Source organism: Homalodisca vitripennis, chromosome 4 (genome assembly GCF_021130785.1).
Source record: "Homalodisca vitripennis isolate AUS2020 chromosome 4, UT_GWSS_2.1, whole genome shotgun sequence".
Taxonomy (NCBI): Eukaryota; Metazoa; Arthropoda; class Insecta; order Hemiptera; family Cicadellidae; genus Homalodisca; species Homalodisca vitripennis.
In genome coordinates, this window is record NC_060210.1 from 109,427,940 (window position 1) to 109,442,500 (window position 14,561).

General features: G+C 34.0%; 1 protein-coding gene across 3 annotated transcripts; it reads left to right on the forward strand.

Annotated features, from left to right (window-relative positions):
• Positions 1 to 2,155: 2,155 nt before the first annotated feature.
• On the forward strand, positions 2,156 to 11,045 carry LOC124361482 (zinc finger protein 652-A-like). Of its 3 annotated transcripts, none has more exons than XM_046815530.1 (5): positions 2,156 to 2,273; positions 3,529 to 3,593; positions 8,182 to 8,404; positions 9,784 to 9,880; positions 9,973 to 11,045. In XM_046815530.1, exons 2-5 carry the CDS (start codon positions 3,547 to 3,549, stop codon positions 10,704 to 10,706), a joined length of 1,101 nt encoding a protein of 366 aa, XP_046671486.1. In that variant the 5' UTR covers positions 2,156 to 2,273; positions 3,529 to 3,546; the 3' UTR covers positions 10,707 to 11,045. The 3 variants fall into 3 exon arrangements, with proteins under 3 accessions (XP_046671486.1, XP_046671487.1, XP_046671488.1); XM_046815531.1 differs by having other exon boundaries at positions 2,162 to 2,249; XM_046815532.1 differs by lacking the exon at positions 3,529 to 3,593 and having other exon boundaries at positions 2,193 to 2,273.
• The last annotated feature ends 3,516 nt before the right edge of the window (positions 11,046 to 14,561 follow it).

Consider the following 14,561-nt stretch of genomic DNA (forward strand, 5'->3'; position numbering starts at 1 on the left):
TAGTTCGACCCTTCTTGAAACGCACGAAACAACAAATGAACACCTTCAAACTTTGAAAATGGAAAAACAATGGAGACAAATATTAAAAATAATTCAACTCTTGACAGTGATCATGAACAAAAGGTAAAACGAAGAAGAAATTTAATGGCAGAAATTCTAGAATGGCTGTTTGCTCTCGTTAGAACTATTAGTTCCCAAAACCTTGGCATTGCGGGGGCACGGCGAAAAAATTAGATGTTCATGACAATAGAACTTTTTTTTATCATTGAATATTAGGCCGTGTTTGACTCATTTAAGAATGAGCAGAAACACAAATATTGATACACGATATACCTAATAAATTAAACTGTTTTATGTAACTTTTCTAATAATAATTTATACTTCTAATTATTAATCTATAAGTCTTCAAAACAAAACGCTAAATGCAAAGCCATTGTTAGGCTACTTTTTTCACTTATCATTCAACTACTTTTAAAACATCTTTTCATTCGACTATTTTCAACTACCATAGTAAAAATATTTCGAGGTTTATGAAATAAATTATTTGAAATTTCTGTAGAATTTACATTTGATTTATTTACATATCCTACTCCTTAATCAAAGGTTATGCAATATAATTCTTTTTTCATAATATGTATTAAAAAGAACTCTTTTCCGAACCAGACACGCCGAATGGACTTTACTGAAGGTACACTATTTTTTTCACCTAGGGAGCACAAAAAACCTAGGACCGGCCCTGAACCTACAAACAAGAACAAAATATAATACACCACATCAGACTGCCTATTACACGTTGTACTGCAGGATTTTGAAGCTAACAATCTGTACAACTTACATGCGGATAATAAACATAGCGCTGTATAGGATGTTGTATGAGGAAATCATAATAAACTTTAGGAGAAACCTTATTCTTAATAATGTTGATAGAATAGTAGAAACCCTTGAGGAAGTTTGAATAATTTCAATTCACCAGTTACAAAACACGTTACAGACAATCTAGGGTGACGTTTCCTTCATATACGACACCCCTAGAGAAATTCAAATTGTACTTTACATCCCTAAAACATAAAAAATTTGTGGATAGCCCAAGATCCAAACTAATATTCTCAAAAAATCAGCTCATATATTGGTTATATCCCTGGCCCACTTGATAAAGAAGTATTTTGGAAAATGAAGATTCCTAAATACAATTAAGTAAGCTATAATTAAACTAATTGTATAACTTGAAGGTTAGCATTTGATCAATTAAGACAGATTATTCTGCTGATAACATTTTCTAAATTGCCTAGTTTAAAATTTAATGCTCACTGAAGTGTAATTATCACTAAAGTAAGGTAATGGGGTTTTAATGGAAACTTACCTGCTCTACTCCAGCACGTCTTCTGCTAGTTCTGTTAGATTAGTTGAGAGAGTGGACGTACTACTCAGTACAGAGATAAGGAATATATTTACATATCCTTAATAACATTACATTTAATCACAATTATTTAAATATTAGGACATATTATTGCAATGTAAATTATATAATTTCTGTTAACATTCTTATCTTAAAACATTCTCTGCTCTTTGTTTGTACTTTTAGAACAGCCAGTACACCGTAAACCATAACTTATTAATTTAAACATTCTTTCATCTGTATCTCTATATGTAGGATAGCAGGAAATTGTATATTAAAGATTTTACCTATAACTACTTATCTCTCCGCATCTGGGACAAAATACGGTTATACATGCAAATAAGATTACTAGACCTCAAATAGCACATATAAAACCCTAGAATTTGGGACCTCTCATTCTGTAATCGTAGTACTATAGGTAAACCATCCCTTTGGGGTTCCTATAATTAGTACGACTAAAGATCTAAAAAATCCCAGACAGCCCCAGCCTCTAGTAGTCTGCAGTTTCATGGGACCACTTGATGCTGGGATCTTCAATAGAATGGATTAGAAATTATTATTATATTATATATAATTTCTACTATCGTAAAGTCTGTGACAATTTGTCACAGCTGCAATTAAGTTCTAAACTACGCATAAAATTGAAAATCAAACATGTTTGATAGTCTTTGATTTTTCCAGACCAAAAATTATTTTACACATGACTTATAATTCCAACTATCATATGATTAGTTGCACTGTTTGTTGTATTGTTAATAGAAATCATTGACAGGTACTAAGTACACGGGTGGAATAGTAGGTTAGTTTTTAGATACGGTTAACCTGTTCATCCGAAATATTTTCACTGTGTGAGGTAAGACGTCGATGATACAACAAGGTAAAGTTGTTATTTCTAACTCTATATCTTCCGTCAGTAACAATGGAAAAACGTATAGTCTCCCAAGTAAATCACTACAAATGATGTAGAAGCGTAATTGGAAACGTTAAATATGGTAATCTCTACATGCTAAGTACATTTCACTGCGATAGAATCTAGGATTATATGATAATCACAATATTAACCCATCCCACAATGGATTAAATTTGGCGCGATATCCTTTAATCATTGACTTTTCCTTCACGTTTCTATGTGCAGTCTCTAAAACTACAATACTTATGCAAACACAATACTTTTAATAAAAACAGAGACTAAGTCAGTTATTTGTCTTGAAGGATACAAAAGTCAAACTTATCCTATGTAAAGACAAATGCCTACCTTGTATGGTCATTGACCATGCATGATAAGACAATAGTTAGTGCTCACATTGGCAAGGTTCCATGAAGGTTTCGGCTGTTATTTCCTTTTATTTTATTCCTTTTATTAGATGACTAAACTGTAGACATTATTTTAGACAGTAAAATTTAGTCAATCTGATTAACGGTGAGAGATTTTTGAACTCTCCCTTGAACATTTGCGTTCGTTAGGACGTTGATCAGCCGATAATTGGCAAAGTAATATCATGTGTAGATTATCGTGTCGTTTTATTACATTATTTTCCTAACCATACAATTCCAAACCTTACAGTTAAGATCTTTGTGTATTATTCCACCTAATGTAACTTTATTTTTAATAACGTCACTAACAATAACTCTTCTATGTGTGCAAAATTTTCAGAATATGAATGATTTCCAAGCCATCTACAATAGTGTGTTACACATTCTACTACTACACTGGAATGCAAAGATTGACAGCAAGGATTAAAATTCATTACCCCTCAATTGTATTTAGCCACATAAAATCACAACTAAACATGTTTTTGGTGTCATTAACTATAAATTACTTTTTAAACTCGTTTAACGTTTAAAGGCCATAAAATGTCATAAGTGATTTATTTACTTAGTGGATGACATTCACTTATACATTATTGTATATAATTAAACAGACAATTTTTTAGTTATATGTCTCTATATTTTTATGCAGTATAAAACACTGATTATTTACAATTTTTACGCTTGAAAACTCATGATTATTTTAAATATGTACTGTATTTATCTGCTGCAATAGCATCGATATACTCTTAAAGAAGTGAATGTATTTTGAATTTCACACTAATAAACAAAAATTGTAACCTATAAAAATGTGGACATTTCAGGTGTTGTACTGAGTGGAAATGGATGGTAATGAGAATATGGATGAGACGATCAGTGACACTTACTGGTATGTCACAAAATTGAATTGTACCTTATTACTTAAACAGTGTTCTATGTATTGAATAGTACTTGTACATTACTACTTGATACAATATTTTAGCAGGAATATACACGAAAACTTTCTTGTGGGGTGATTCGTACATAATCTTAGATATGCTACTGTACACAATAATACACAAATATGCTTGCGGTTTCGTTCACTACAATTGCGGTAAATTCAAATGAAAAACTGTACATATTTTCAACAGATATATTAATTTTCAAAATATTCCATAGTTTATTGACGTTACAAATAGTAGTGTATATTTAATATAAAAAAAAACATTTTCTCGAATGTGTACAGGTTGTAATAAGTTTATTTTGGCGGAAGTTACGTCGTAGTACAACCATTGAAATGTGCGCGACTGTTTACATTTTGTGTAAACATTTATTGACAGCTGTTGGATTTTTAAAACTGAAAAATAATATTCGATCATCATCATAATCCATGTCTTTAGGATTAATTTACAGTTTCCTAAACACATATTTCTTTATACCACAACCACGTAATAATCACACCTACTTCATACCGTCCAAAGATTGTGTGTGTTGTACTGTCAAAAACTATTGCCGAAACCAGTGAATCCCAAAATGAGGGCCGCGGCGCCCTGGGGTGCCTCGAAATCCTGCCAGGGCGTAGCTACAAGTTATTACAGTGTGAAAAAAATTTAAAAATGTGTATTTGTTTTTGCCTTCACGCTAGATTAGATTTATCATGTCATATCAAATTATTTAATTATTATATACATACACCTCCACATATTACTTAAAATTAGCTTTATATAAAAACAATGCAGCATAAACAAAAGAGATTGCTAACGTCATCGCGCATGAATGGCGTTCTGGTGAGGGACTCACAGGCGCACGTACACCATTTCTTGGAACGTGTTGCTTTGACGTTACACATCACTCCACCCAGACAAGTCAATAAGCAGAACATTGACTGGCAAAAATGTGCTGTAATAAGTAGTATCCTGATAGTAGCAGTTCCATAGTGGGTCGAAAAGGGGGCTTCAAGCTCCGTTCGATCGAAAGAATCCATTACATAATGAAACTGCACAATATACTTAGCATTGGAATGGGTGCAACAAACTACATTACAACCACATTGTTTCAAGGACATGGGATCTGACCGCCCATGTTTTATTCTACAGTAGTTCTTGTTGGTTGTCTCTTGGTAATCCTCTTTCCAGAATGTTTGAGCCGAGACACGAAATATATGCTTACCAGAAGGATAACAACCATGTTATTACAGATACATTTATTGATAAGAACTTTCTGTCAAAGTTAGCTTTTCTTACTAAATTGCTTGAAAACTTGAAATACTAAGTGAGTAATTGCAAGAAAATGACTTTCTATAGTTTCGAACATGGTTCCAGATTTCGATGTATTAATTAAAGGGAAAACAACTCATCCTTCGTATAGAATTTTATCAAATATGTCCGATTAGCTTGTGTGAAACTTTGAAAACCTATTACGAACTGTGATGCATTTGAGTAGATATAATCTAACTAGGTAAACTGTAATTTTTGCGAAGCAATCATTGAATTTTTCTTTAATATGTTAAACGTTTTTTACTTTATTTACATCCCTCTTTACATTTACTTGTATATTACTCCAAGTTTGACAAAAATATATTTCAGCGTTCTTCTGTAAAAGTCAGGAATAGTAAAAAGTACATAGTTTTACATAATTATTAAAAAACAGTTTTTACTTGTTATGTTTATGGTGGCTAATTTTAAATAGGCATACAGTCAAAAGTTTTACCGATGTGAATTAATTTTTATTTAAATTTTAAAGTCACAATACCTTATTGATATTCTTCGTCGACTCCATAGAGATGACTTGAGGAGGTGGAGCGCCGCGGAAAGCAGTACAAACCTAAAGGGAGCCTTGAATCCAAAAAGTTTGGGAAACACTGGACTAAACCCTGAACTGCATTTAGTACCCTGAACGTAACAGATACATACAAACAGTAGAAACGCCCAAACGTTCCGAAAAACGAAACAAACACAGACCAAAAATGCATTTGGTTGTTTATTCCAATCGAAACTTTTGCCCAAGGCGAGTTCCTAGTACAGACTTGGCGTACGCATAATTGATTACGCTTTTAGATTTATCTCTTGCCATGTTAATACTTAATTTCTGAGAGAGCAAAATAATGAGGTATGGAAAGTATTTGAGTGCTAAACGAGGACATTCGAACATGGTTCCGCGTGAAGATTTCATTAAGCGGCAAAGATGCTGAAGTGAAATTAATGTCATTTTCAAGTTAATCAATTTATTGGCCGAACAATTTATAAAGTGCTTCACATCACTAACTCCAAAAGTCGAGATTCTGGGGCGCAAGGGCAATTCGATACGTCTAGTCTAATGCGGGAGATGACTGTTGGAGTGGAGTTGGTAGGGTTCGTTTCCTAAGAGTCAAAGGTTTTTGCCAGCCTAGACACAAGGGTGTGTCACCCCCTACCTGCTTTGACTGGAGAGGCTGGTTCAGAGTTGGCTTTCCCTTCTTCCGAGAGACATAACTTGAGATTAGTGCCTTTAATTTTTCCTCATGAATCTCAACAGGAGGCTGCCCCTAACCTCAACCTCACCCATCCAGAATATCCTGCTACTCAATATTTTACCACGGCAAAAACGCCAGTAATCTGCTACGCTTGCATATGCTTCCAGCTTAGAATGAAGATGGCGTATGATTAATTCCATTCTCTTCCATAAACTATCACCTACAGCAAATGTATAATATATTGTATGACGCGAGAATGACTCGTTTTCTAAATTTAGTTTTTACTGATTGCCAACCACAATTTGGCTCGTTCAAACATAATATTATATCGAAAGTTCAAGTTTTTAAGTTTTCTTTTTAAATATAAAATTGCCGGAAATTATTACTTTAAAATACTATGATTCAAGCAAAACAAAATAACTAACTAAATACAAACGGAGCATCCATGAAAATATTTCACCAGTTTCATCTTAATTACAAATCACCAAATGATCTGGGCACGAGACTGTACTAGCCATCCACGAAACATTGACCTCTCCTAAGCGTGGTCATTCTGTGATTGATTTAAAAGAACGCCTTTTATTTAAATATAGCCAAGAGACAGCTGAATAAACCAGAAATACCAAATAACAGGCTCTAAGGGAAAGTCAAATGTTCTTGGAAAAGACTGCCCTCTCCTCCGCCAGTCATACGGGCGGTCGGCCGGTCTGCGCGTGCAGATCCCTTGGTGACTCTTCCACACTCTTGTAAATAGCTTAAAATTAATAATATTGTTGTTCCGAGGACAAGCAGATTGAAAACTTTTAGGGATAATATTTTCATAGAAATGTTTAACTAACACGAATTGTGTTGTTTATGTTGTGGTGTTTAAGTAACACCATTCACGTCTATTTGTTTGAACTTTTTATTAGCTTCAAGACTAAAAACGCAGAACCAAAAGGGTTATAGTTCATACTGAAAAAATATGGTATGTTTGGGTCAGCTAGTAGTAGTTTTATAGTAACCAGTAGTTTGGGGCATTCATTTTTATCATATATGAGCAAATTCTTAATTCAGGAAAGATAGTAAATACTAAATACAAAGAAGTTGAGTATTAATCTATTTTCGTAATGAAATTGTCATAAAATTGCAATGTGAAGGGTCAAGTAAGAAGGTGTGGTTAGAGGCTAAGTGAAGATTAGAAAAAATGGGTGTAAAAGTAAAAGGGATACCACTTTATGCTTGTTTGTATTGTTATAAGTAATGTAAGATTTTACACCACAGGGCTTTGAATTAATTGAGATTTCTTAAAAAAAAATACTTGATTTATTTTTAAAGTCTTGTCTTCACAAAATTACTTTCTACACTACGCCTATCATCATAGAATCCTATCAGTTCTCTAATATAACTTACAAAACTCATCTCATAACTTATATCAAAGTATAGATAATTGAAATATTAGTTGAATAAAGGTATTTACATTGGTGGTAAATTTTACAATAAAAAGTTATAATTTAATAAATCATAAATTGTGTATGCACGGTCTATTGTAAGAGAATAGTATGAGTAATATTGCCATACATTAAACTAAAATATAAAAACAAATATCTGTAGTATGTCCCCTAATATTACTCTAACACATTATTATTCTGTGGCCAAAAATATTAAATAAACGGAGAACAAAATTCATTGTTAAAACTGTTTATAATAGTTTCCCGGTAAAAACGTGTTCATACAAGTAACTCAGATACGGAAATAACAATAATTTGATGTTTGGTGTGTGGAGCCAACGTAATTATAGACGTTGTTATGTCCCTGTTCTAGTTGAGGTGCGATCCCCAATTACTGTATACGTTGTGGTTCTACAACTGGTACTGGTACGTGACTGGTACGTCCTTCAATCGTAGGTGTTGTAATTCAGCTTACAATCATGTGAACAAAGTTAACATTGTAAACATGAAATAATGCTTTTATAAAAGAGTAGTTAGTAATTCATAAAATAACAGACAGGGACATACGAGTGTATTATATACTTGTTACAACTGTAAATGGTGACTTTGGATTGCAGTAAGAAGGAGCCTAAAGTGCTGGAAGTGATAGTGGTGGATGTGATAGAACCCGAGGAGCGCAGAGCACCTCTGGTTGTTGACTTTAAAGGTGGCTCTCTCCAAGAAAGTTACGGGATGGACGAGTGGCTCGCCGAGGAAGTGGAACGATTCAATGAGGATCGCAACGGAGTAACCAAGAGTTCCACAACTGTAGATGGTCCGAATGTAACAGTGAAGGAGGAGGTTTGTTTGATCCCTCTTCATTCAAGTTCTTTACAAAAAGGCACCTATTGTATTCCAATTGTGTTTACATGGTCCAAAGTTATATTGGATCGAGTATAATGTTCAATTCCAATCAATGTGAAATGTACTTGATTTGACTGTAAGGGCCACTCATAATTAAGCTATTATGGATTTAATTTTTAAACGACCCAATTATTAATCACGATACTATTTATTGGCAAACTGTTTCGTTTCTACATTACTCGTTCATGCTGAGATTAGATAAGATTTTCGATTTTCGTGGATATTTCAAAATAAATAGAATACCACAACTTATTTACAAATGCAAATCGGTAGTCATGAAAATATCTTTAATAAGCGAAACATTTCATAAATGTGTGAATTTATTTATTTCGAGTTAAAAGGGATATGAATAACTCTCGATATTTTAATATTTGCACAGTGTTAAAAAATCCAAGTCCCCATTTTTTAGCTTTTGAATGATTGGAGTAAGTTAAAGGAAGATAGAAAATTGTCATCTATTTACTTCGTGGAACGATTATGTGGTCTAAAATGAAGTTTGCAGCGGAGGTAGCAATTTTGGCTCCTTTCCAAAATTGGGCTGCGTAGGGCAACTAAATTTGTTTGTTTTCTGTATATTGAATGCGATTTTTATTTTACAGGTTTCGATATGAAGAAAGATATAAAACCTCTAGAAGTCTCTGGGCTAATCCTATCCAATATGGCTCATTAATATTTACTTAAAACACATCGTTTTTAATTACTAAATAAATGGTTTAAAAGATCGATAGATCTTTTCAAGGGATAAAAAGATCCCTTTCGAGTTGCTAAACTTATTTCGTACATTTAAAGAAATACATGTTTTTTTCAATCATATGTGTTTATAAATGTCTAGACCAATGTTCTAAATTTAATTTTGGTGCCAAAAAAGAAGTAAATAAGGTTTTTTGGTATACGGTTGAAAAGTTTAGTATTTTCACATATTAATTTCAGACGTCCATAAAATATATTAACTCCGTAGGTATGTGCTTTTTATTATTTTACAATTTACACATAAATTAAAACAATAGAATATTTTGGAGACATTTAGTTTTTGCCATTATTGTTTTATTAAGGTCTTAAATTAAATTTGGTATCAATGAGAATTTAAATATATACTCCTTATGAGTTGCCCTTATCCCTCACTTTCGGAAGGAGGCAAAGCTTCCCTCCATCACATAATCTGGGCCATATGAACGTTACTTAAGTAAAATTTGTTTCTGAACTCATTCAATGTTATGGCGGAATCCAAGACTTTATGGGTACTCGATTACATATAATATCTATATACAAGTAGAGATATATCATATTCTGTCAACATATGATTGTTTTATTTACAGGAAGTGAACACGAACACAAGTCAAACTAGCGGAAATGAGAAAATACAGAAAGAAGCTGATGGCATTATGTTTGAGGACAGAGAGACGTCACAAGCAGGTAGGTTTGTCATTATAATATACACGACAACTCATTGAGTGATGTAACCGACTGTACAACTGGTATGTTATGACATTTGTTTTTTTTTTTAGATATGTTTATTTGCGACCTTTGCTACAGAATTTTTGGAAACCAATACAAGCTGGATAGCCACTTATTTCGAGTCCATAAAATTAACAAACGCCCGAAGAAAAGGGGTCGAAAGAAAAAGTTGCAAAGTAATGAGAACAAATGGCCTCCTGACGTACAAGAGCTGGCCAGACGAGTGAATGGAGTGAAGACTTTTTTCTGTAACCTCTGCTCGTACAAGGTGACACGCTGCGACTCGATGACCAAGCACCTACTGCGGATCCACAGCGAGGGGAGGGTGGTAGCCCAATACCAGTGCGAGATCTGCGGGAAGACGTTCGTGGACAAGGCGTACTTGCGGAACCACGGAGTGTCGCACACGACGGAGAAGGAGCATACGTGTGAGGTATGCGGTCGTGCATTCCACCGTCAGCCTTCCCTCAAACGGCATCGACAAATACATCTCTCCAGCAAACAGTTCGCCTGTCTACTCTGTGATTACAAGAGCAACAGGAAACACTTGATGTACAAACACGCCGAGCACCACAGGACCGGCCGCGCCTACTCCTGCAAGTTCTGCAGCGCCCAGTTCTACACTCAGATATCCTTCAGAAGTCACATGTACACCCACAACGTTACGCCCAACTCTTGTTCCTTTTGTAGAGTCGGGTTTTCCTCGAGGGAACGGATGATATCTCATATGAGAAAGGTCCACTTTGCTTGTGAAATTAGAGACATTAAGGATGAGTTTCGATGAACAAAACAGGTTTGCTGACCCACTTGCAAATTAGGTAGGTCACGTTTGATATACTCGTAATTAGTTTCGCTTGGATTGTATTGAAACTAAAGATTGTTATTTTCTAAAGTTTGAAAATGATTAAGTTTTCATTAGTATTTTAAAATAATTATCTTATTCCATTTTATTTATTGAACCCAAATAAATCAAAATAATTTAATAATTGTATTATCTTACACTGTTACTTTAAGATAAAATGTTAAAATTTATGTAGGTCTAACGCATTGTAAAATATAACGAGGTTTGAATTAATTTACTTGTAATTTATCCAACGCTTCAATACAAGTTCTAAGCAATGAACTGAGTTTTATTCTTTCTTCCTTTCAACAAAGCTATGTTTTGTGCTTGGTGGCTGCGGCAATATCCACTAAACCATTGGATACTTATTATCAAATGAGTAAAAATAACAATATTCAATTGAAAAACATTTGTTTTATTTCAGTTGTAAATTTTAATTTCAACCCACAAATCCAAATCATTTGATTGTATTGCTCGTTCATTAGAGATTGTAATACCTATTTCTTACAATTAGATACCCTACTTAGTGAATTGGAACGTGGAACTTTGTCTCCCTAGGGGATTTTATAATCGACGTCTCAGAAAAGGGGACCACTTTACCTAGAGATTTAGAGATTAATTCAAGTCACGTGGACTTTGAGGGAGGTTCCCGTGTGACGGCTACTTAAAAATACAGTAGCAATAGACAACCTTATAACACTAATAGCTCTAACTTACCCGTCATGGTGATCAAAACGCCAAACCTGAATTACCGTGCGCAAAGGTTATCAGAGGCCGCCTATCGATTGGCACTAGCAACCTGAAAAGTTTCTCTTTTCAATAACAACCTGTCCAGGGAGCTGTGGGAACTTTCGGGAAGACAAACCACTGAGAAAATGTGGTTTGTGACATTGTTCACGATATCTTTTGAAACCTTATCATATAAACAAGTATTGTTTAGTAAAACGTTCTAAAATATAAATTCTTAAAATATGTATCTGGATATTCATGAAATCCTTTTCTGTAAGTTAAGCTTTTAGGGCTTTTTTTCTGAAAATAAAGGGATTCCCTAACATAGAATACATTTCGATTATATTATATTACTCCAAAAAGAATTGATTATATGCAGAAACTTCATTAACACTGCTAAAACATATGATATTTGATAGTAATTGAAAATGTAAAATTATATCCCAATCAAGATTTGGCAATTATAGTAATAAGTATTGCGTGAAATTTAAAATGACCCTAAATTAAGAGTCCGTAATATTCATGACAGCCACACAAAACTTGAGGCTGAAGAATTAACCAATTATTTTATTCAGTTACAGATCATATGTAGCATGTCTACTCCTCCTCAAGTTCGTGTGCGCAGTACTGTAGTTATAGCACGCTTGTCTCCATGATGATGGCTCCTATGACTAACCAAGAGGTCGCTTGTGTTACTTACAACATATTTATAAAAGAATTGTTGTTATAAATCACATGTTGACGTGGCTAATTAAAACATGTTATCGACATATTCTTAGCGCACTTACGGAAGTGATTCGTTTATCTTTGAAAACTGCGTTTCCATTTAATATTAAACTAGCAAATGTTTCGGTTTCTGATGATGTCTACAACCCTATAGGGGGTCTCGTTTATATAAGTATGGAAACTCGGTGGTAGAAGAAAGACGCTATGTGTTTTCTCGATCTGTCCTAAGGCGTTTAATTGTGTTGAGCATAATATTTTGCTTCAAAAACTTGAATGTTACGGTATTAGAGAGCCATTTTGATCGTTTAAATCTGATCTAAACAACAGAATAATTTCCAACCTTGCTTCTTCTCAAGTAGAACTGGAACATAGTGTCATAAAGGGATAAATCTTTAGCCCTTTGTTGTTTTTGACGCCTGTGAGTGGGATTGGTTCATCACTAGTGCGTGATCAACTCGTGCAGCTAACCATTCGTTCAATGGATATTATGTATTTTTTGTCAAATGTCTCTTACTATAAAGTAGATTATACTATATTAGCTGGCTTATAAACACTGGCTTGCTTGTTAAAAACAGAAGCTTTCAGAAGCAAACCTACAGCTGCACTTAAAGTTATTTTATGACTTCTGTCACCAGACCTACAAGACATGGCTGAAGCATATAAACCCGCGTAAAGATTGAAAGCTGCGGGGCACTGAAGGACAAGCTCGATTAGTACGGACTATTGCCAAAGCGGTATGCAATTCAATATATTACGTATGACATCAGACACTATGCCAAAAGAGTGTGTATATAGCAATCCCCTTGTCGAAACCACAGGATCCCGGGAGTACTGGAGAAGGAAAGAAGGAATAGATTAGCGATAAAGGTTATCTAGTTTAGTACACAGACGGCTCCATGATGGAGAGCAGATCTGACCATAGGTAATAATTTTTTATCAAGTTATTATAAAATGGTTTAGAGATACACATTGTCATCAGTGGCAGAGTTTCTCTGGGCAGTTCTTCTGAAGACAGGTTTAAACTATATAATCAGCTGGAGGAGACTGCTGAACACATTATTTTGGATTGTGCGAGGTTTGAGGTTAGGAGTAGAACCCTATTTGGAATTTCACAACCAGGTGACGAATTCGACGTCAGCATTGGGCAGAAGCTCTTGGATCTCGGTGAAGGTACAGGGGTAGGCAAGCCCTACTAGCGGAACTTGGGGCGTGCAATAAGGTTTTACACGTTTGGAACCAAGAGTCCTTTTAAGCTTCCCCCTTTATTTATTTAAAAATAAGATAATGCAAGATTTTATTATAATTAAGCTTTAAATGTAGAGTAAAACTAGATATAAAACAATGGTTATTGTTACACCATTATTAGATTATAATTAATTATAATCAAATCTACTATAAAGTAAGTTTTGAGAAATTGTGCAGTTTTCTTTACACAGATTTGTAGATATTCTAAATACATAATATGATATTTTAAGATTGAAACAATAATTTAGATTAACATCACCTTTCTCCATTTGAAAAATTTAGTAATGAACGAAATTTTTATCTTTGCATTTAACTTTTTAGTTTAAATGTACTTTTATACAGTAAATGATAAACACTGTTAGTGAAGAAATAATATGTTTTGTTCAGTTATTTCTTGCATCTATGACCTAAAATATTCTTTCCTCTATGTCTACGTCACAGATTCCATGCTCCAATGAAGTGAAAATCCTTTTTAGCAATAGGAATGCCCAGCTTGCCAGCTGTTGGTTCAGTTTTGAGTGCGAGACAAAGCTGAAAGCTGATTGAATTACGACGACTTTCTCTAGGAATATTTTGTGTAACAAGGTTAGCTCCTTGATAAGGCTTCATTCATGTCAAATTTGTTTGTTTTACATTGTGCCATTCACAAATTCTGGGATCTCATGAGGTGATATCTACTTCTATTTTAAAGGTAAATCATATGTAAGAACTTTTGAACCACAGGGATAGCAGACTACCTGTTACAGATCATGGTCATAATATTGCTTATATCAACGGCCTAGTTTTTACAAATGTAGCATTGCCTTGAAAATGACCTAGACACCTTAAACAGACCTTGTCCTTTAACTTGAAATATCTCTTACTTCTGGATGAACAAAATATGGTTAGTTAAGAACATAAAACAAAATAAACACACCCTTGCCATAAACCTAGGTTAAAGCTAAATTGATTTAGCCTATTTAGAATAGACTACTAAACTTTACAAACTTACTTATTTCAATATTCCCTTTAGCTAGGGTTTGTTGTGGCTGCAGTATAGTAAGCAGCCACAAATTAGGTTACTAGGCTAAATAATATTGATGAGAATAATTTATTATT